The 22,606-nt window shown below is 47.9% G+C and overlaps 1 protein-coding gene across 1 annotated transcript; it reads left to right on the top strand.

Annotated features, from left to right (window-relative positions):
- The first annotated feature begins 221 nt into the window (after positions 1-221).
- On the top strand, positions 222-21,950 carry nol10 (nucleolar protein 10). Its single transcript, XM_083924943.1, has 21 exons — positions 222-363; positions 2,034-2,079; positions 2,547-2,645; positions 2,747-2,824; positions 2,955-2,992; positions 4,088-4,224; positions 4,316-4,381; positions 5,411-5,471; positions 7,316-7,401; positions 7,925-8,003; positions 8,638-8,787; positions 9,553-9,619; positions 11,403-11,455; positions 14,439-14,565; positions 16,235-16,314; positions 16,458-16,556; positions 16,725-16,817; positions 17,669-17,845; positions 18,039-18,352; positions 18,672-18,774; positions 21,142-21,950. The coding sequence occupies exons 1-21, from the start codon at positions 298-300 to the stop codon at positions 21,370-21,372; spliced, it is 2,250 nt and encodes a 749-aa protein (XP_083781069.1). The 5' UTR covers positions 222-297; the 3' UTR covers positions 21,373-21,950.
- The last annotated feature ends 656 nt before the right edge of the window (positions 21,951-22,606 follow it).

A 22,606-nucleotide genomic window follows, 5' to 3' on the forward strand; every position in this document is an offset into this window, starting at 1 on the left:
CCTATTAATACAATTTATTATTATTATTATTAATAATAAGAGTATTTATACCCTAAACTATGACACACATACAATTAAATGAACTAAAATACATGAATACAATGGTCTTCCTCTGGTTACCTGGCATTTACCTAGGAGGTGGGAACTGTGTTCAGGCCCCTGTCGTTTCTAGTCGGACCTATTTGGCGGCGCTCGCCCCCACTTCCTGTTTTGCTCTGGAGCAACAACGTGGATCCAGTGCGGGTCGCCGGTGCGGAGCAACAGTGTTATGTGTGACCACCGTCTTCACTTGTCACAATGCAGATTTCCAGCGTGAACGACGTGAAGATTTACAACTTAAGTCACGGGAAGTCACTTCCGGAGGTGAGAGAAGCCGCTTCCTCCTAAAGTCACATTCAGACACCTGAGGCTGGAGCTAGGTGGCTAACACAGCTAGCATGGGGGTGACAACAGCAGTCCTGACGTTGTGTTTGCAGAAAATGTGAATGTTAGACTCTATTCAACAACACCACACATTCATATAAGGTTTCACATCATTAAAGAAACACAGTAAATGTTATTTATGTTCATTATGTTGAGAGTATCCCTCAGTTCAGCCTTCACACATCCTCATGCGTGTTTTCATGAGTGAATGAATGAACGCTTCATTTCAAAGAAGAAGAAGAAGAATTACTTTATTTATCCCGCAGCGGGGAAATTAAGTTGTTTCACTCTTGTTATTAATCATGTTACACACACACACACACACACACACACACACACACACACACACACACACACACACACACACACACACACCCGAAATACACACACATGCACAGACAGGACCTATACATGCAGTTAATGGAGGGATGTCAGAGCGAGGTGGTGCCCAGGAGATGAACCTGCACCTCTCCAGCCACCAGTCCACGCTCCATACATGGTCCACACATGGACTTGAACCAGCGACCCTACGGTTCCCAGCCAAGTCACCCATAGACTGAGCACCTATAGTCTCTACCCCTTCTCCACTCAGTACCTATGCTGTAGGGTTTCTTACTTCCTGTGTATCCTGTTTTTTTAATACACTCAACAAAACAAACAACACAATAACCACAAGTATGGCAACATGGGGCTGCAGTAGCCCAGTCCATAGATGACTGGGCTGGGAGCGGGTTCGAGTCCCTGTGTGGACCATGAATGGAGCCTGAACTGGTGGCTGGAGAGGTGCCAGTTCATCTCCTGGGCACTGCCGAGGTGCTGTTGAACAAGGCACCGAACCCCCAACTGCTCGGGCACCGGTCCACTGGCAGCCCCCTCGCTCTAACATCTCTCCATAAATTGCATGTATATAGGTCTTGTTTGTGCATGTGTGTATTTCGAGTGTGTGTGTGTGTGTGTGTGTGTGTGTGTGTGTGTGTGTGTGTGTGTGTGTGTGTGTGTGTGTGTGTGTGTGTGTGTGTGTGTGTGTGTGTGTGTGTGTGTGTGTGTGTGTGTGTGTGTGTGTGTGTGTGTGTGTGTGTGTGTGTGTGTGTGTGAGAGTGAGAGACATGAATAATAACAGAGTGAAAAAATGTAATTTCCCTTGTGAGAACCCTATTGGACCAGGTGGAGAGATTAGATCTCCACACTGGCCTGGGAACGCCTCAGGACCCCCCCTGGTTAATGTGGCCCAGAAAAAGGGAAGTTTGGGGTCCCCTGTTAAAGCTGCTGCCCCCGCGAACCGACCCCGGATAAGCGGCTGAAGATGATGATGACATGAGAACCCTAGTGTTTGTCATCCCCCTCATCTTCCCTGTACCTTGTGAACACCGTCCGTTTGTACCGCTGTTTGAATTTGCTCATGCTTGGACGTTGTCTGAGCTCCTCCGCTCGTCTGTACCTGTACATTTAATATTAACTGACCTAATGTTCGACGACAATAGACCCGAGAAAGGTCAGGAGCGAGAGATATGAAACGCAGCTCTAATATTTTAAAGTATCGTTGTAACTAAACATTGATTTATTGTTCATATTTGTGTCAAACGCTAATCGCCTTTACCTCTTCACTGCAGTGGCTGTCGGACAGGAAGAAGAGGCAGTTACAAAAGAAAGATGTCGGTGAGTTGATCACTATAATTTCAGCATCACTGACTGGCTAATGTGTTTTCAGGAGGGGGTCTGGAGTCTCCCTTAGAGAGAGGGGGAGAAGTTCAGCATCCGTGAGGAACTCGGAGTAGAGCCGCTGCTCCTTTGTGTTGAAAGGAGCCAGTTGAGGTGGTTCAGGATCATCTGGTAAGGATGAACCCTGGGCGCCTCCCTAGGGAGGTGTTCCAGGCACGTCCAGCTGGGAGGAGGCCTCGGGGAAGACCCAGGACCAGGTGGAGAGATTAGATCTCCACACTGGCCTGGGAACGCCTCAGGATCCCCCAGTTAGAGCTGGTTAATGTGGCCCGGGAAAGGGAAGTTTGGGGTCCCCTGCTAAAGCTGCTGCCCCCGAGACCCGACCCCGGATAAGAGGCTGAAGATGAGATGAGATGATGACTGGCTAATGTCTTTGAAATGTCTGTCGTATGTTTCCCCCTCAGACATCCAGCGCAGGATCGAGCTCATCCAGGACTTTGAGATGCCCACAGTGTGCACCTCTATCAAAGTGTCCAGGGACGGTCAGTTCATCCTGGCAGCAGGTAAGACACACACTCAGTGTTAAAACCTTCCTTCAAAGTGAGATTGACGTCACATCCAGGCGGTCACTTCATTCTTTGTGTGTGTTTTCCATTTGATTCAGGAACTTACAAACCCAGGATCCGCTGCTACGACACCTACCAGCTGTCCCTGAAGTTTGAGCGCTGCCTGGATTCAGACAGTACGTCAGTAAACACACACACACACACACACACACACACACACACACACACACACACACACACACGTATTGAAGGCCTTGTCAGGGATGTCTAAAATTGATGCATTTCTGTTCTCTCCCTTTCTCAAAGTTGTGGCTTTTGACATCCTGTCTGACGACTACTCTAAGGTGAGACTCCTGCCCTGACACTTCACACATGCTGCTGGAATTGTTTGTTTTTACGTGTGATCCGTCTCGTGATGTGTGCACGTGGTTTGATATGGTTTTGGTTTGTAAAAAGATAGTTTTTGTGGTGCAGTCACTCAAAGGAGTGTCCACATTTGGGTTTTCAATGGCAGGAACTTTTCCCAGGGACTAGGAACCTTTAAGGAGCTCATAGCGTTTCAACCACAGGGACAAGGGTCTAAATTTAGTTCAGGGGCCATTTTCTAGGGCAGGGCTGTCCAGTCCTGCTCCTGGAGGGCCACTGTCCTGCATGTTTTAGGTTTCTCTCTGCTCTAACACACCTGAGTCTAAAGATTTTCAAACCTGTGACGAGCCTCAGCTGCTTGATAATGAGCACATCATTAGACTCAGGTGTGTTGGAGCAGAGAGAAACCTAAAACATGCAGGACAGTGGCTCTCCAGGAGCAGAGTTGGGCAGCCCTGTTCTAGGGTCATTAGAGGATAATACTCTTAGGGCGCCCTCCCACTGTGTGTCCGTACCGTGCCCTGTGCTTTAGGGTACTTGTCCCCCCCTCCAGGCCCGTTTGTACTCACACTACCTGGGCCTCGGCGAATGCGAGTGCCCGCGCTCGCGCTTGTACATGTGCAAACGTGCTTTACAAAAGCCCACCTCACGGATGGACAGTGTGAGTGCGCCCTTAGAAAGTGCCGTGACTTTCTGGATAGGTGTTGCAGGAGTGACCGTCGCTGATTGGTCAAGCACACACAGCCCGACTGCTTAACCCGTACACCACTTCACTCATCGAACAATGAAGTACTCTAGTATCAATTTATGACCATTTTAGTAAAAGGGGAGGACATTTAAACATTTGTATTTTAACATTAAAGGAAGGTAAGGCTTTCCTTTCTGTGGGTATTTTGGAAAAACGTGTGTAATCTTTGTATTAAAGTCATAAATAGCACAACCTATCATGGTTTTAATATATTTCATTTACTTTACCCTAGAAATTGAAATGCATTTGAATTTCCATGTGTTAAAACTTTGGTGTGTTTCAGGGTTTGAACTGTTTGTTTGTTTGTTTGTTTGTTTGTGCACAGTTGGTGTTTTTGCACTGCGACCGCCACGTAGAGTTCCACTCGCAGCACGGACACTACTACAAGACGCGTATCCCAAAGTTTGGACGGGACTTTTCCTACCACTACCCCTCCTGTGACCTCTTTTTTGTGGGCACGAGGTGAGTGTGTAATGAGCGTTTGAGGCCCATTTTAGATCCATCTTGTGCTGTGTGTTAATTTTAGTAATAATAATAAATGTTTTTGTTTCAGTTCCGAGGTGTTCAGACTGAATCTGGAACAAGGGCGCTTCCTCAACTCTCTTCAGACTGATGCTGTGTAAGTATAACAAAGTGTTAACTCGAGGTTCAGTCGGGTGAAAATATTCAAATTGTTGCACCGCTATAATCCAGGGTGTCCGCGCATCATGTCGTAAATCTAAATTCATGTATCTAAAATGTCTTAAATTCTTTAACTGGTATATGCTGGTCTTAAATACATTACTCAGGGCGCCCTCCCACTGTGCCTCCGTCCCGTGCCCCGTGCTTTAGGGTCCTTGTCCCCCCCTCCAGGCCTGTTTGTACTCACACTACCTGGGCCTCGGAGAATGCTTCTTGCTGCCTATACGTCATCACGCCGTAACACGTCACACGCATTGATGACGTCATGGCGATGCGTGGCTTTGTTTCCAGATCTTTCCGTAGACCTCTGAGTTTTTGTGCGTCTTGTCGACTGTTTTTGAATCTTTTCATCGACCAAATCTGCAGTAAACACTCCACCTCCGCATCACACCAACGTGAACCTTTCACCGCCATTGTTGTTGTTGTTAAATGTCCGAACAGGCGCACATAAAATGACGTGAGAGCCGCCATAGGCGTCGTGCTCATACACATGCGCACGCTCGTGCTCGTACATGTACAAACCCGCTCTACAAAAGCCCAACTCTCTCAAACAGGCTGTGGACGGCCAACTGGCCGCAGCTAGGTGCGGAGCGGTTGCACTCACACTGGTCAAACGCACTAGGCTCTACCCGAAAAACCTGTATTGGCCCGGTGCGGAAGGACAGTGTGAGTGCGCCCTAAAACTCGTTTTGGACCAATGCCTGTAATCAAAAGCGAGCTAATCTCAGCGTCATTCAAGTTTAATTTTTGTCTGTTTATTAACAAAAAGACTTGTTGAGTCTCCTTGAGTGACACACAACATGCTTGGGGTGTAATACAGTGGGATCCCCCAACCGTTGCTTATATTTATAGTGTTTTCCGTCTTAAATTTAAATTTGACTTGCTGAACCCTGCTTTTACTCTGTAATCTGACGTGATTATGCTCTCCGGTGATATTCATGTTGCTTCTTTCTCTGGACTTCTTCAGGGAAAACAATGTGTGCGACATCAACCCCGTCCATCACTTGTTTGCCACAGGAACCTCTGAGGTAAGTGCCGTAACAGGCTGTGTGTGAACTGACGCATCAGTTATCAACACACACAAATGAAACTGCCACTGTTTGTGTGTGTGTGTGTGTGTGGCAATTATAATGACACGCACTGAATCATAAATATGTTCATGTTTAAAAACAAACCCTATAAGGATTCAAATGTCTTGGTGAAAAGTATCATAAGACCTATTTTTGCGCCGTGCTGTAACAGGTTTCTTTGGCTACACGTGCTGAAAGTAAAATGGAACATTCACACAGTCCTGTAGTTAGTTCATCGCCTACAAATCTCCCCATGGACTCTCACCGCAACACCTCACAGATCTCCTCCACCCCTACACTCAGTCACGCTCCCTGCGCTCCTCTGACAAGGACCTGCTGGCCGACCCCCACCACCCCCCGCACCAGGTTGTGGACTTTTGGGGACGGGGCTTTCTCTGCCGACGCTCCCACACTCTGGAACAGCCGACCCCTCCATGTCCGCTCTGCCCCGTCCCTGCCTGTGTTCAAAAAGCACCTCAAAACATTTCTTTTCACCAAGTCCTTTGACCCCTTAGGATCATCTGGTAAGGATGAACCCTGGGCGCCTCCCTAGGGAGGTGTTCCAGGCACGTCCAGCTGGGAGGAGGCCTCGGGGAAGACCCAGGACCAGGTGGAGAGATTAGATCTCCACGCTGGCCTGGGAACGCCTCAGGATCCCCCAGTTAGAGCTGGTTAATGTGGCCCGGGAAAGGGAAGTTTGGGGTCCCCTGCTAAAGCTGCTGCCCCCACGACCCGACCCCGGATAAGAGGATGAAGATGAGATGAGATGAGATGAGATGACCTTCTAATGCGTACCTCAGAGATGAGAGATGAGATTTACACCACCACAAAGAGTTTGAATATTTTTGACCATCTCCAATAAGAAATCTGTTGATTTCAGCTGTTTTTAAACGGGTGTTTTCACATTTGTCTGGAAGCTTGTTCGGTAATTGGCTCTGTTCGTGTTTGGATTCCCTTACAGCAGATCTGTCTCCTCTCTCGTGTCTTTGATGTTGTGCGGTAAAGGCGTCACACACCAGCTGGCCTGTGTTACATGATTTCTGGGTGTTAAAGTTCAAGTTTTTCAAACCGTCACCTCACACCCACATACGGAGCTGCCGACATGAGACGTTACGCCTCTGTGCAGGCGACAGACACGGGCAACATTATGTTTCCAGGTTGTCCGTCTGTCTGAACCTCGGCCCCGTTCTCGTGAACGCCAAATTTGGCACAAACGTCCACCAACAGTCAACGATGAACTGATAAGAAATCAAAGGTCAAGGTCACAGTGAACCTTGAAACAGCGGTGATTGTATCGATCAGTGCTCCTCAAAGTCCAGACTCTAGTCCGCATCCAGACTCTGAACAAATTATACTTTTCACTTTTACTTTTTATATAATCTTCACCACACTGCTTTACATTACACAGGGAGTTTCTATTTTGACCGGTTCTAGCTTTAACAGCACTACTTCAGCAGCCCAGACAATTCACAGACCAATTGCACGAGTTGTAAGTCTAATCATGTGATGTTACCCAGCCACTCAAGTCAGAGCACACGAGGGATGAATGAGATGAGAGACAACAGTAGAACAATAAGCAACGCACAGCAAAATGATCTGAAAAGAGAAACGTAGCATAAACAGAGCTTTTAACCAAGAACGGACTAAATACTGTTCCAGGCTCAGCAGTGAGCCCCTGCACCTGTGTGTGAGAATGACCCTGACACCATTACAGCCTATATCTGTTAAAGTCGTGTGTTGGAAGCTTCCCTGTTCCCCTGTATGTGTCTGACTGTTTCACATTTCTTCCGTTGGGTCACCAGGGAAGGGTGGAGTGCTGGGACCCTCGCGTCCGGAGCAGAGTGGGCACGCTGGACTGCGCCCTGAGCAGCCTCGCCGAAGGAACAGAGTGCGTACCGAGCTTCACCTCAGATAACAAATGATTTCAGCTGATGTCAGCCTGACGATGCATATGGCACTTTCCTCCACTGTCTGTATCTGTGAACGAACACGAGCTGCAAGCTGTGCGTTATTATGGTGCACTTTAGAGCAGGGCTGCCCAGTCCTGCTCCTGGAGAGCCACTGTCCTGCATGTTTTAGGTTTCTCCCTGCTCTAACACACTTGAGTCTAACTGTTTTCAAACCTGTGACACACTTCAGCTGCTTGATAACGAGCACATCAACAGAGTCAGGTGTGTTAGAGCAGAGAGAAACCTAAAACATGCAGGACAGTGGCTCTCCAGGAGCAGGGTTGGCAAGCCCTGGTGTAGAAACATCCAGCTGTCATCTGACGCACAGTTTTATTCTGTCTCGAAGCAGCAAAAGTGTCTACTATCATATCGTGTGTCTCTCATCATCTATGTCATCTATATCAAGTATTTCTGATTCTGATCTGTGTCTCACTTTGATTATTCTTGTGTTTTTCTCGACAGAGTTCAAACACTGCCCTCAGTCACTGCGCTGAAGTTTAACGGCTCCCTCACCATGGCAGTCGGCACCAGCACAGGACAGGTGAGCCCCGTCACGCTGTGTGTTTCATAGAGCTGACGTCTTCTTCTTCTTCTTCTTCTTCTGTGGTCTTTTGATGAGATGCTTGGTCGAACAATCACAGATGTTTTTTTACTACGCCGTGTGATCAATGAGGCATTTTATCCAAGTGTGCTTTGGAGACGCAGCGTTTTTTAACGAGTCTGAGATTCGCTGATCCCGCCATTCTCAGATGATCTTGTGATATCTCGAGAGTCCCGCTGCCGTGCAACGTAATTGGAGCTTGAGTACCAACAGTGGTACACGTACCACAGTTTGAGAACCAGTGGTCTATAGCCAGAGTCTACGGCGTCCTTCTCCACTTCCTTCCTGTGTGTAGAGTAAAGGATCAGCTGCCCACATGGCGTGATGTTCTGCCTCTTACTTCTGAGGTTAATCAGGTCACAGAGAAGTAGATGATGTTCTCTGGTCTCCTCTGAAAGTTACACTGTTCCCAAAACGTGCTCAGTTTGGAGTGAAAAACCTTGTGTTGTCTCCTCCTTTGGTTTAATGTCTGGTTGTAAAAGTGACGTTTGCTGTAGGGAATAACATACTGATCTTGAATAAGTAGATTTCTAAGTTTCAGTGGTTTGTTCCAACCCTTTGCTTTGTCTTGAAGGTGCTGCTCTATGACCTGCGCTCCAACCAGCCGCTGCTGGTTAAAGACCACTTTTACAGCCTGCCAATCAAGTCCCTCAACTTCCACGACCAACTGGACCTGGTTGTGTCCGCCGACTCCAAGATTATAAAAATGTGGAACAAAGACACTGTAAGCTTCCGTAACCCGACTTGTGCTGCGTGTGAATGACTGAGTGTTAAGGAGTTTTCATATTTTTATGCAAACATTTTTAAGGGCGCACTCCCACTGTGCGTCCGTCCCGTGCCCCGTGCTTTAGTGTCCTTGTCCCCCCCTCCAGGCCTGTTTGTACTCACACTACCTGGGCCTCGGAGAATGCTTCTTGCTGCCTATACGTCATCACGCCGTAACACGTCACACGCATTGATGACGTCATGGCGATGCGTGGCTTTGTTTCCAGATCTTTCCGTAGACCTCGGAGTTTTTGTGCGTCTTGTCGACTGTTTTTGAATCTTTTCATCGACCAAATCTGCAGTAAACACTCCACCTCCGCATCACGCCAACGTGAACCTTTCGCCGCCATTGTTTTAAATGTCCGCGCATGGTCCCTCCTTCTTTTTTCTACGTCCCAACAGGCGCACAGGAAATGACGTCAGAACCGCCGTAGGCCTCGTGCTCGTACACGTGCGCACGCTCGTGCTCGTACACGTGCAAACGTGCTTTACAAAAGCCCACCTCTCCCAAACGGGCCGTAGACGGCAACTGTACCACTCCTAGACGCGCTACGGTTGCACTCACACTGGTCAAACGAACTAGACTTTAGCCGTGAAAGGTCCTTGGGCACGGTACAGATGGACAGTGTGAGTGCGCCCTAAGTGTCTTTACACAAAGATCAGGGCTTGTGCGTGTAGACTCTTTCTGATGCTACTAATCTCTTATTCTGTCTATTCACCACAGGGCAAGGCCTTCTCTTCCATACAGCCTCAGACCAACATCAATGATGTTAGCATCTACCCCAATTCAGGTGAGAACAACCTCCCCGACAAGATCCCGACACACGATAAACATTATTGGTGCCCTGCAGCTAAATACAGCAGCAGAAGCATAAATAAGTAACATTTAAAAAACATTCATGCAGCAGCCGTCTTTCACCTGCAGGCGGCGCCATCTCACAGCAGAGTTCACACTGTCTGCTTTAGTAGTTGTGTCCTGACTGTCAGTGACAGCTGTTGGTTTTCACAAGGAACAAAACTGAGGGTGATCTTTCACAGTGAAGGCGTCATGGACTTCACCATTTGCTCCTGACTTCTTCTGCTTCTGTTTCTTTCACATCCTTAAAGTTGTTAAAGAGCAGTGAGTTAAAGACTCATATGTCAAGTTAAGTCAAGAGATCTTTATTGTCTCCGGAGGACAGTTTACGGTGCAGCCAGCAGCAAAAAACTAAATTTTACAGGAAAACAATTCACATCAATGTGTGCAACAGTGCCTCACTGGGTAAAAACTGGATCAAAATAAGGAGTTAAAGTGACCAAAGTGCTATTAATTGTTAAAAAAGCCCAATAGCCACTGGAACCCAGGATTTTCTAAACCTGTCAGTCTTGCATCTGGGCACATTAAACCTGCCAGTCTTGCATCTGGGCACATTAAACCCTCCAGTCTTGCATCTGGGCACATTAAACCTGCCAGTCCTGCATCTGGGCACTTAAACCCGTCAGTCCTGCATCTGGGCACGTTAAACCTGCCAGTCTTGCATCTGGGCACATTAAACCCTCCAGTCTTGCATCTGGGCACATTAAACCCTCCAGTCCTGCATCTGGGCACATTAGACCCTCCAGTCCTGCATCTGGGCACATTAGTCCTGCATCTGGGCACATTAGACCTGTCAGTCCTGCATCTGCGCACATTAAACCCACCAGTCCTGCATCTGGGCACATTAGACCTGTCAGTCCTGCATCTGGGCACATTAAACCCTCCAGTCCTGCATCTGCGCACATTAAACCCGCCAGTCCTGCATCTGGGCACATTAGTCCTGCATCTGGGCACATTAAACCTTCCAGTCCTGCATCTGCGCACATTAAACCCACCAGTCCTGCATCTGGGCACATTAGACCTGTCAGTCCTGCATCTGGGCACATTAAACCCTCCAGTCCTGCATCTGGGCACATTAAACCCACCAGTCCTGCATCTGCGCACATTAAACCCACCAGTCCTGCATCTGGGCACATAAGACCTGTCAGTCCTGCATCTGGGCACATTAAACCCGCCAGTCTTGCATCTGGGCACATTAAACCCGCCAGTCTTGCATCTGGGCACATTAAACCTGTCAGTCCTGCTTCTGGGCACATTAAACCCGCCAGTCCTGCATCTGGGCACATTAAACCTGTCAGTCCTGCTTCTGGGCACATTAAATTAGCTTTTTAATGGAAGCAGTTTAAACTCAGGTGCTAAGGGACGGCTCGGGTCAGACAGGACCAGTCTCGCTTCGTTCAGGGCCCTGGTTTTGTACAGGTTGGTAACGTCCGTGAGTGGAGTACCCGTCATTTAACAACACCCTGAAGTCTGTTGCGGTCTTTAAGGTTAATTGACCCAAACCAGCAGATAAAAGCAAACGTCATGTGTTTCCCTTACTATGATCTTAATCAGCCACTCTTTCACAAACCAGTTTCATCTTTAAAGCGTGACGGGAACCTTCAAATACACCCGACGGAAACTAACATTGAGTGTCAGCACCACAGATGAGCTCTATTTATATCCGCCCTGCTTCCGTCCTCACATTGTGTTGCCTGCATCCTGTGTCTCGTTGTCAGGTATGCTCTTCACGGCCAACGAGGATCCCAAGATGAACACGTTCTACATCCCGGTGAGTGCAGAGGCCTTTACGCTGTTTCCTGCCGACTTTACAACCTGCAGCAGACCGGTTTATTCACATCCTGCTCGTCAGCTGCCGGGCTGACGTGCACATGTTTGAGGCAAATATTTAATGGTGCTATAAAGCCGGAGCGGATGGTTATATACGGGGTAAGCACACCTGTACGCATGTTGATTATACAGCGCTGAACGGTGGAGCCTCCATTTAGCTTGAACAGACCTGAACGGGTGGATGGATGGGATAGTACTGAACACATACACACACACACACACACACACACACACACACACACACACACACACACACACACACACACACACACACACACACACACACACACACAGTTTGACTGAAACAAATAAAAGTCAGAAGCTCAAATAACAAATATCTTAAATTGTAAACCTAAATGCGTCTAATTAAAGGTACTCTGTGGAGCTTTTAGCAATCTAGTAGTGCTATTGAGCTGTGTTTTGATGAGTGGCTGTTTGTATCTTGCACACACACACACACACACACACACACACACACACACACACACACCATAATGTGTAAAGTGCATAACAATATATGAACATCACTTTCTAATTACATTAGAAGAAGAGCGTTCTCTTTTTTTAATTTGCTGGTCTGCTGCTGTGTGCAGGGCTGTTAACCACACACACACACACACACACACACACACACACACACCCGAACACACACACACACACACACACATACCCCACCACCCTCTTTATCACCCGTCTCCCAATCCTTTTTATCTATCTATCTATCTATCTATCTATCTATCCGTCTATCCGTCTATCCGTCTGTCTGTCTGTCTGTCTAAAACGTCAAAGGTTCTGCTGATGATACTAATATACCCGCGGTGAAATCAGGCCGTCCTCAGTCACATAACGCAAAGTCATGTCTTGTGTAATCCATATGTTTATTATTGCAGTGATTGCGTCCACAGCAAAGAAAGAAATATGGTGACGTAGGATAAGACCATTTCAGGGTTTTCAAGGTTGTTGCCTTGAAACACTCGGTGAAGCGTGATGTGGAAACAGGAGTTCTCAGTTTTTACTTGGGAGACTTTGCAACAAACGTCTGTCGACTAAAACACGTTGGATACCAGCTGCACACGTTGGCGCAGAACGGTTAAGCAGTAGGTGCGCAGTCTCGCTCGTTGCCCGTCGAGTGAAACGATGCACAGAAGGTTCAGACGCAACTCTGAGACGGTACAGAACAAGTTATAAGCAGTGTCCGACTCGATCCTGTGGGACAGCGTGATGCTTTATCAGCTCAGAGCGATGAAACTAAAGAGCGACTGGGGTCTGAAGGCTGGAGTCTGTAGACTTTGGTCTCAGACTGTCCTCACATGGGTTCACCATCAATGAACGAATAGATTCCACAGACCGGGCAGAAAACGCTGAGTGGCAGAAACGTCTGTGGTGAAAATGATGAGTGTTTTTCCTCTCTCGCAGAATACCTTTCCAGATAATGCACTTTGTTCCCCTGTCTAATCGTTCCTTGTGTCCCTAACGGCTGTGAAGTCGCCCCTTCACATGGCCTCGGCCGTGTGTCACGGGTCCATAAGTACAGCTGATTTTCTCTCTGAGCAGAGTTTTTCCTCGGTCTTAACGTAGGGATACTTCCTAGGAGTCACATGGAGGTTTGCTGGCGGGACCAAACTCTCAATCTCAAGATAGAGGAGAAGATAACAACTAATTTTGGCTGACTCAGACTACGGAGGACAACATGGAAGCTGAACTGTAGAACGCATCTTTGCACAGAACATGGATTATGGATTTTGCCCCCATCACTTACAGAGATGTTACTTCAATTCAATTTTATTTACAGTGCCAAATCATAACAAAAGTTATCTCAGAAGATTAGAAAGGCGCTTTATAAGTACAAGTCCATTTACCATTTACTAATAAAAGTCATCAGTGGGTCCCAGGTTTGGTGGATCGCTGTCAGAGATCCCCTCTGTGAAAACCTTCACTTCTCTAACCGTAGACATTGTAAAACTTCACGTATCCAACTGCTGTGAGTCGGTGCAGAAGCATGTTTCCATTTAAGGAGAATGTTGCGTCTGGTGAGCGGGGTGGTGAGGGCCACGGCACGCTGTGCAGCAATGGGCAGGTCTGTGGACGGAGGGAGCCCAAAAAGAGCAGCCAGGGGAGTTGGTGCTATGCTTGTTTTGAAGAGAGGTTGTGCAAGGATACCCACGTTTATATAACCCAGAAGTCCACCAGCAACGAGACGGGGGTGGGGAGTGTGCATGTGTGGAACGCCAGACCGACGCGGACCCTCAGATAGGTATGAATGGAACCAACCAGTGCAAGCCCGCAGCTGTCCGCAAACGCTGACTGCACGGACAGTATGTCCACGGCTCGACCCAGCTGTCTTATATCAGCAAGTAGCACAAAATATGTTAGGACTCGCTCACCAAGACTTCTGACACGACCTCAGTTTTACAGTTTGTGTTTTTTTCAAGATAACACAGCATAGCTACATGTTCAGAGCACGTTGAGCGCAGAGTCTTCGCCGTATCAAGTCCAGCTGCAGACAGATTACAGCCAAAGAAGAGCGAACGCAGCTCTACGACTTTCATAACGGTTCTGACGTTAACATGTCAGTGTTGTAGAAAATCAAACTATCTTTTGAAACCAAGCTTCACGCGACCCCTCTTCACAGTTCGCATACGTCCACGGACTGTAACCAGAGTTCCTTCTCGATGGCTCAACCCGAGAAGCCGTGACACTCTGCCGTGCTAACGCTTGTGCTCCACCAGTCTCAGGTCACACGTCAGCACAATATCTCGGGTCTTTGGAGAAAAAACAGAAGAGCTCAGTCGTTTCTGACTGGAATGGAAACATGAGCTCCAACGGTCTATTTAAGTTTTAACAAATACACGACAGGTTTCATACTTACTCAACAGTCTAAATTTGAACCAGGGCCGTGTGTGTGTGTGTGTCTGTGTGTTTAGGCCCTGGGCCCGGCACCTCGGTGGTGCTCCTTCCTCGACAACTTGACAGAGGAGCTGGAGGAGAGCCCGGAAAGTACAGTGTACGACGACTACAAGTTTGTGACCCGGAAGGACCTTGAAAATCTGGGTGAGACCTCATTGGATTCATTTCTGCTCACTGTGAAACATCTCTAAGTACAACCAACGTATTTTCCGCACTATAAGGCGCACCACATTATAAGGCGCATAGAACAGACGCTACAGTCGAGGCTGGGGTTACGTTCTGCATCCATTAGATGAAGCTGCGCTAAAGTGAACGTCAACACAACAGTCAGGGGAGGTCGTCTTGTTGCTTCCTCCACTTCCGCACCATTGATTGGTTCATGTTCAACTCTCTGGCTGCTGCTCTATTCTCGTGTTCTACTGCGTGACTAATGGCCTTGAGTGTAAACTCTGCGTCGTAAGCGTGTCTCTTAACAGGAGCCATTTTGGGCTCTTTACACAAACACACACATGGAAATGAAACGGCACGCTTCACGCAGTCGTATATCTCAACGTGCACCGCGCGTTACTTCTTCTACGGGGAAAATAGAGTCTGCGGCTGCTCACCGTAGTTGGAGACCTGTTGTGGCTCAATATTGGTCCATATATAAGGAGCACCTGATTATAAGGCGCACCGGATTATGAAGGTTTTTAGGTGCGCCTTATAGTGCGGAAAATACGGTACATAGAAGAGGTTTCCCCAAAAACAAGCAACCACAAACCAATTGGTTCCTTGACTGTTTTAGCTTGAAAGCCCAGAGGGTAAAACTGTTTAAAGAGGGGGTTTAAGATCTGAAAGTTAGACTATGAATCAATCTGAGCCACTCTGCCGCCTGCAAGGTTTGCAAGGGTGGCTAGACTAGCAAACTAAAGGCCTGGAGAACGATTTAGGGATTTAAAGTAAGAAAAGTAGTGTGTGTGTGTGTGTGTGTGTGTGTGTGTGTGTGTGGGGGTCGGGGGGGTCGGGGGTGGGTGTAAGGAGGGTCGGGGAGTGGATAAGTGGAAGGGTTGAATGAACATTGGAATGCAGGCTCAGCAGTAAAGAGATCAAATGACAAGAAGCAGCGAGGTGGTTGGCTGCTGTGGAATAAAAGGCGAGGAGGGGGCAGGGAGGGGAGCAGCGGTGTTGATTTACAGGAGCTGCGTAATGTGGGCCCGTTATGTAACCGTGAGGCAGGACACACTGACGGGGGAGTTCCTGGGAAGAGAACTTACTCAACATTCTCCGTGTCCCACCACTATCTATGTCCACGCTCACTTGCACCAGGCTTTGTGACGTAAGACACATGTTTTAGAACAATCACCTGCGCTCACACTGCCGTCACGCCGCCGCTGCTCCCGTTCACGTCTGGGAGCTTTCACACAAAATATTTTTTCAGATATTCTAAGGTAAATCCTAACTAAGGGCGCCCTCCCACTGTCCGTCCGTCCCGTGTCCCGTGCTTTAGGGTACTTGTCCCTCCCTCCAGGCCCGTTTGTACTCACACTACCTGGGCCTCGGAGAATGCTTCTTGCTGCCTATACGGCATATGTCATCAAAACTGATAACAAGCACAAACTAACTCATAATTTTCATAAAATCTGGAGAGTGGTAGACAGACCACCCAGCAGACTGCCCTCCATATAGACTCAATGCTAACATGGTAACGCTAGCCCACACTGCTAACACGTTGTCTAGCTAACGTTTCTGTTTTTTTCTCTTAAATGGCTGGCCTGCATTTTTTTTTTTAATTGAATTAACCTGTGATTACTCTGTGTGTCCTTGTTTGTGTCAGGTTTGTCTCATCTGGTTGGATCTTCTCTCCTGAGAGCCTACATGCACGGCTTTTTCATGGACATCCGGCTCTACCACAAGGTACGCCGTCCGCTGCTTTGCGTCAACATATCTGAAACAATTAGCTGCTCAGATTCAGACTGATTGTGATATAACAGACAAAACCTGTTGTAAAAGTGTCCCATTTAGATCTGATGGTTTTTGTCTGTGTGGTTCGGCCGCAGGTCAAAAGCATGGCGAACCCTTTTGCGTACGAGGAGTATCGCAAGGATAAGATCCGCCAGAAGATCGAGGAGTCGAGGACCCAGAGAGTGCAGGTTAAGGTGAGAGGTCTCGACCCACTCCTCACACGTATCGCACAGGTTTAAAACAAATCACCTTAAGCTTTGTAGTTCTTTGATGTCTGTGAAAATGTGAAAAAAGCTGTTTGGATCACATTGCCCGTTCCATGTGTGTGTAAATACATGTGCGATGTGTTCCTGCTGAGACAGAAGCTGCCCAAGGTGAACAAGGAGCTGGCTCTCAAGCTGATGGAGGAGGGTGACGACGAAGCGGAGCTGGCTTCCAGGAAAAAGAAGGGCAAGGTAGGAGAACACGGATGACTTTATCACGGCCTCCGTTTGTACTTTTAAGGTCTCTGAATTAAATAAATAATAAATGTTTCAGGTGGTAGGTCGTCGACAAGTGAAGTTTTCCTTGCAAAGTTTGCGTGTGACCTTCTTGGCGTTCATCCTTGTTCTTAGACGCCTTTCCCTGATTTGCTTTCACTTGTTAACTGTCTCACGTGATGTCGAAGGGACCTGCTGTGTTAAAAAACAAAAAACACTGACCGTGAGTGAGTGTCACGACTTCCTGTATCTGGCCCTTCAAATTAAAAGCCCTCCAGCCGCCAGTCACATAGATTTTGACTTAATTTTGACAAGACACGGCTCCAAACGTTTGTTTTTTCCTGCGACCAATGGACTAATGACATTTTGGTCAGCTAATGATTTTTTCCATGTCTTGGCCGACTATTTGGGTGCACCCCTAATTTCTACTCAACAGAAAGGACCAGGTGGAGAGATTAGATCTCCACACTGGCCTGGGAACGCCTCAGGATCGTGGCCCGGGAAAGGGAAGTTTGGGGTCCCCTGCTGGAGCTGCTGCCCCCTGAGACCTGACCCCGGATAAGAGGCTGAAGATGAGATGAGAGAAAGGGTTTCTGTGGACAGAATCTCAACCTTCTCTCTCTCAAACAGACATAAATGACATTTCTAATGAAAGAAGAACGTCCTATTATGCTGTCAAATTGAAAGCTTTGTGTTTCCTGAACACTTTAAAGGTTTCTTTCTGTGCCTCTTTAGCTGGATGTCTTTCCCTCTGCAGCATCTAAAGGCAAGAGTAAAAACCATCCGTCCTCATCATTTCCCCCCTCTCATCTTTCTCAAACCTGCAGGCTCTCCCTAGCGTCCTGGGAGACGACCGCTTCAAGGTGATGTTCGAAAACCCCGACTACCAGGTGGACGAGCAGAGCGAGGAGTTCCGCCTCCTCAACCCCATCGTCTCCAAGGTCGGACAGAAGAGGAAGAAGAAGCTGCGTCTACTGGCTCAGCAGGCTGCCACTGCCCAACAGGTAACACGGAGCGTAGAGGGGAAGCATGTCTTAGGAGGTGGTTTAACTGCTTTGTGGCAGAATGGTAGAGTAATTAGATACAAGATACTGTAATGTGTGTCTGTGTCAGAGCTGTTTCTCTCTTTGTTTGCACTTACTGTATTTATAGAAAACATCACATCAATAACTCTGGCTTTGTAACTTCTCTATCCAGGCGGACGAAGGCGATGAGGAGCCCGAGGGGCGAGCCAGCTCCGAGGAGGAGAGCTCGGACGACGACAAGAGCTGGGTGGAGGAGGTCCGAGAGCAGCGGAGGTTGCTCTGGGAGGAGGGCCGAGACCGCCGGAGGCAGGAGAGGAAGGAAGCCGACCGCAACACGGTCCTGCTGGAGAGGGAACACAACGGAGGGGAGAAAACCGCGAACGTGGCCGAGGGCAAGAAGACAAATCAGCCTCAGTATTATCAGATCAAATCTGGGGAGGAGTTCCGAAGTTTTAAAGACATGGCCCGCAAGCAGAAACTACAGAAGTATGTCTCTTTTTTTAATTTAAATCTGTGAGTTAGAGGAGTGCTGGCTTATTTATGGGACGCTCGATGAAACCCAGACTATAAATTAGAGCGCTTTAGGGTTTGCAGCTGTTTGTGATAAAGGATTCCCCGACGTGTCCAGTGACGGAATAAACTTTGAGGTGCATGCTGTTTCTCAATGAATAATATAATATCTAAGATTATTGATTATATAATAACTGCAGCACTGGAGATCCAAGCCAAAACAATAACGTACCTCTCTGCCTGCACCGTATACCGTGTGGCGTATCGTGTCTGAGGATTGTGTGTGTTCTTCCAGGGCTTCTTTGGAGGAGCGTCTGAAGTTGGAGGAGCACTCTGGCACCAGCAACATGACCGACACTGCAGTGGGCAGCAAACAGCTGACCTTCACTCTCCAAAAGGTAAACTGTGCACACGGTGTAGCATCATCCAAAACTCATTCGTGTCGCTCTAGTGTTGAAAGCAATGCAGTACAAAATCTAACACCCTGAGTGCTGTGTCTGCTGTGACCCAGCCAAGATACCAAGGTGGTCTGAAGATGTGTTGGCTAGGAGAAGGTTAAACTTTATACAGTCTCTTAAAACGTCACATCCCGCTGAGAGTTACATCCACTCAGCAGTCGGGCTTCTCTCAGGGGTTTGAGCGGCCGTTCGTTGGACCCGCTCACCCACAGGGCCAACAAGCAACTCAAGCGACTCGCATGCAAATTAGGGGCTTTTCGGCGAGACAGACCCGCCTCCTTCAGGGTACTCGACCATAGTGGAAACACACCTACTGTCACAGATTCAGTTAAACAGTTAAACAAAAATGTGAAAATGCCTCAGTTCTGGCTAAGATCAAGTCACACGCATTGATGACGTCATGGCGATGCGTGGCTTTGTTTCCAGATCTTTCCGTAGACCTCGGAGTTTTTGTGCGTCTTGTCGACTGTTTTTGAATCTTTTCATCGACCAAATCTGCAGTAAACACTCCACCTCCGCATCACACCAACGTGAACCTTTCACCGCCATTGTTTGAAATGTCCGTGCATGGTCCCTCCTTCTTTTTTCTACGTCCCAACAGGCGCACAGGAAATGACCTCAGAACCGCCGTAGGCCTCGTGCTCGTACACGTGCAAACGTGCTTTACAGAAGCCCACCTCTCCCAAACGGGCCGTGGACAGCAAGCGGGCCACAGCTAGGCTAGGTGCGGTTGCACTCACACTGGTCAAACGAACTAGACTTTAGCGGATGGACAGTGTGAGTGCGCCCTAAAACACATACTGTGTGCTGCAGGTGTGAGGCTGTGCACTTACGCACTGCCGTACTGAGTTATGTTGTTTGGTTCACGTTTTTTGTTTTGTAGATATCTTTACATTGTTCACTGGCAAAAAGAAACAAAAAAATGGACTTATTGGGAAATAAAAATGCATTCAAAACTGCTCTGTGCACAATCCTGCTACTTGAAATACTATACAAATATTGCTCACCGCCTATACAGTAAACAATAATACAGACGACAGCGTCTCACAAAGAGTGGTGTCTCTGCCGCGTGAAGAGGCAAAACTCAGGTATTCACACAATTTGTGGTGAATGACGAGTTGCTCCTTCAGGCCAAATGGATTTGGTTTGTTTAAAATGCCGTTAAGCTGCTTTAGTTTGAGGTTTCTGTGAAGGCGGGACATTTTGACCCGGAGGACGTCGGGAGGACAGAATTATAAAGGCTGACGAGTGACTAAAAACCTTGATCGAATGAATTACATGCTGTGATTTATTCATGTAAATGAATCGCACATATCCGTATCTGCCGTTAAAGACATTTCAAAATATTCAGTATGATTTTTGGTGCGAGTGAATCAAGGAATAGACATTATTACGGCTTGATCGGATATTTGACCCCATGTCAGATCAGCGCGAGTCGTTACTGCTTAGATGTCATTTACTGTCACGTTTCTCTCCTCTCCTGTGATCCGTGATATCACACACACACGCCGAACGCACGCACACACACACACACACACACGGTAACGCTAACGTGTTGCTCTCACTCCCTTCCAATGTTAGCTGCCCTGTTTTATGTTTAGCAGTGTTCTGGCGCAAAATCCTCCCACTTGCATACAGCAAATAAGCCCTGGAGACAGTTTTTTTTCATGTAACAACTATTAACCGAGAAATCCAGGAGAGTCGCTAACAGTCAGACTTGGCTAACAGTGGTTAGCTCGGGGCAGCACGGTGAAGGCATTCAAAGGTCTTTTTTAACCACTAATGCTGCTGAAAATAACAGCAAACCTCTGCAGCAGCATGAGAAGAGTCCCTACACACAAAACAAAGCAGCAACAGCGTAGTTAGTGAAGCCAGAGTTTATTAAAGAGTGTTTTAAAGACTTACCTACTGGCCCCTGTACCAGCTCCTCTCATAGTAAAGTCCATTCAAGTGGATTACCAAAGTCAATCCCAAAGGAAGTAGCCCATTGGCTGTTAGCGACTCTCCCCGCTTTCTCCGTTAATAGTTGTTACACGGGGAAAAAACTGGCTTACTTGATGCATGCATGCCGAAAAGAACCCTGGGATGATTTTACGCCGGAATTACGCTGTAAGCTACAAAGTGTGCTAACTGCTAGGCTAGTTTATACGGGGTAAACACTGGACGGTACGGCTGAGTGCGCGATTCATCTGCATTCTTTTTTATGTGTTTTTTGTACGAGTTACCCTCATCATTTTGATACAGGAGGTGGAAACACACACCAGCACATTGTTTATTTAACACGTGTCATTCTGTCCTCACGTGCAGTCGGAGCAGCAGAGGAAGCAGCAACAGGCCGAGCGGGACCACCACGAGGAGAGGAAGAAGCTAAGGCGCTCCGCCGGACACCTGAGCAGCGGCCGCGGGAGAGGCTGGGGCGGCGGCAGGGGACGCGGGGGAGGCAGAGGAGGAGGAGGAGGCAGAGGAGGAGGAGGAGGCAGAGGAGGAGGAGGAGGCAGAGGTCGGGGCGGCGGCAGAGGAGGGAGAGGCCGGTACTGAGAAGGGCGGCCTAGACCTCATCCAGGACTACGGCCCCGGCTAACTGGTCCTCTGCTCACGTCAAGGTTTTGTGAAGCGGCTTCCATTAACTCACACTTTTAGGTGTTGAAGAATAAGGATTTTGAGCTGTGGAGACAAACTGGAGACTCTGCACAAGTGGCAAAGACTGACAATGACGAACAGACAAGCCACCCCCCCCCCCCCACCACCACCACTCCTGGGTGGTCTGTGCCATGTGCTTAGCCGCAAGATTACCTATGCCTCTGCCTGAGTGCATACCATGCTTACGCCATTATCCAAAATTCCCATGACTACATAGCTTTTAGCAGAGGGGGCCCCAAGACATAGTTAGAGAAATGAAGAGCTGAACGGACTTGACACGACCTGCCTCGTCTCAGGCGTCTCCTTTCTTACTGCTGGAAAACCCAGCTGAGACTGTTTTAGTTAAAGGAGGGAAGAAAATGTATGTTTGTGCAAAAACAAGTGTGTTTTTAATGCTCTTTATTATAACTGTAAACTGTTAAACCAACACTGGGTTAACAGCATTTGTACTATATATTATATTTGGTACAACACGTGCTTGTCTACATGGTTTTATTGCCAAAATGGCTGAAAATGTCCAAATGCTCAGTCAAGCTAGAGCATGCTTCACTAAATGTCAGAAATAAGAGGAGAGGAGGAGAAAAATGTGAATGGGGAAAGTTTTTTTTGTTTTTTTTCCCCCGCCAACTGCAGTTCTTGGAAATGCCTGGGTGTCCGTCCCATCCCCCAGCGTGCCGATGGTGTGAACCCCCCCCTCTGCTCCGGCATTGGTCCGTTTCAAATGTGAGGGAGGTGCACTGCAGCCCCTCAGTGTGCCAACACTGGCCCCCAGGCTCATTTGAACTTATTTGATGTCGCCATGCTTTTGCACCAGACAGACCCATCCGTCAGGGTTCGTGACGGCGCGAACAACACCTCATTGAAGAGGAGTCCAGTAAATTAGCATGTTGGACAACACATTTCACCTTGGGCTTTTGCGAGAGCCAGACTTAATGTCAACGCTGTAACCTTTAGAGGAACAGTTCGACGCTTTGGGGAATACACTTATTGCACTTGCTTGGTGAGAGTTACATAAGACGATTGATATCATGTCTGTACGATACATAAGAAGCTGGTTAGCTTAGCTTAGCATAAAGACTGGAAATAGACAAATAGCTACCAAGTCTTTGTCCAAATGTAACAAACCCTGGAT

The sequence above is a fragment of the Echiichthys vipera genome (assembly GCF_963691815.1).
Source record: "Echiichthys vipera genome assembly, chromosome: 12".
Lineage (NCBI taxonomy): Eukaryota > Metazoa > Chordata > Actinopteri > Perciformes > Trachinidae > Echiichthys > Echiichthys vipera.

Coding starts and splice junctions, on each gene's coding strand:
- nol10 (XM_083924943.1), top strand. CDS start 298: ATGCAGATTTCCAGCGTGAACGACGTGAAGATTTACAACTTAAGTCAC. Junction 5,472..7,315: donor TTGCCACAGGAACCTCTGAG/GTAAGTGCCGTA, acceptor TTGGGTCACCAG/GGAAGGGTGGAGTGCTGGGA. Junction 11,456..14,438: donor TGAACACGTTCTACATCCCG/GTGAGTGCAGAG, acceptor CTGTGTGTTTAG/GCCCTGGGCCCGGCACCTCG.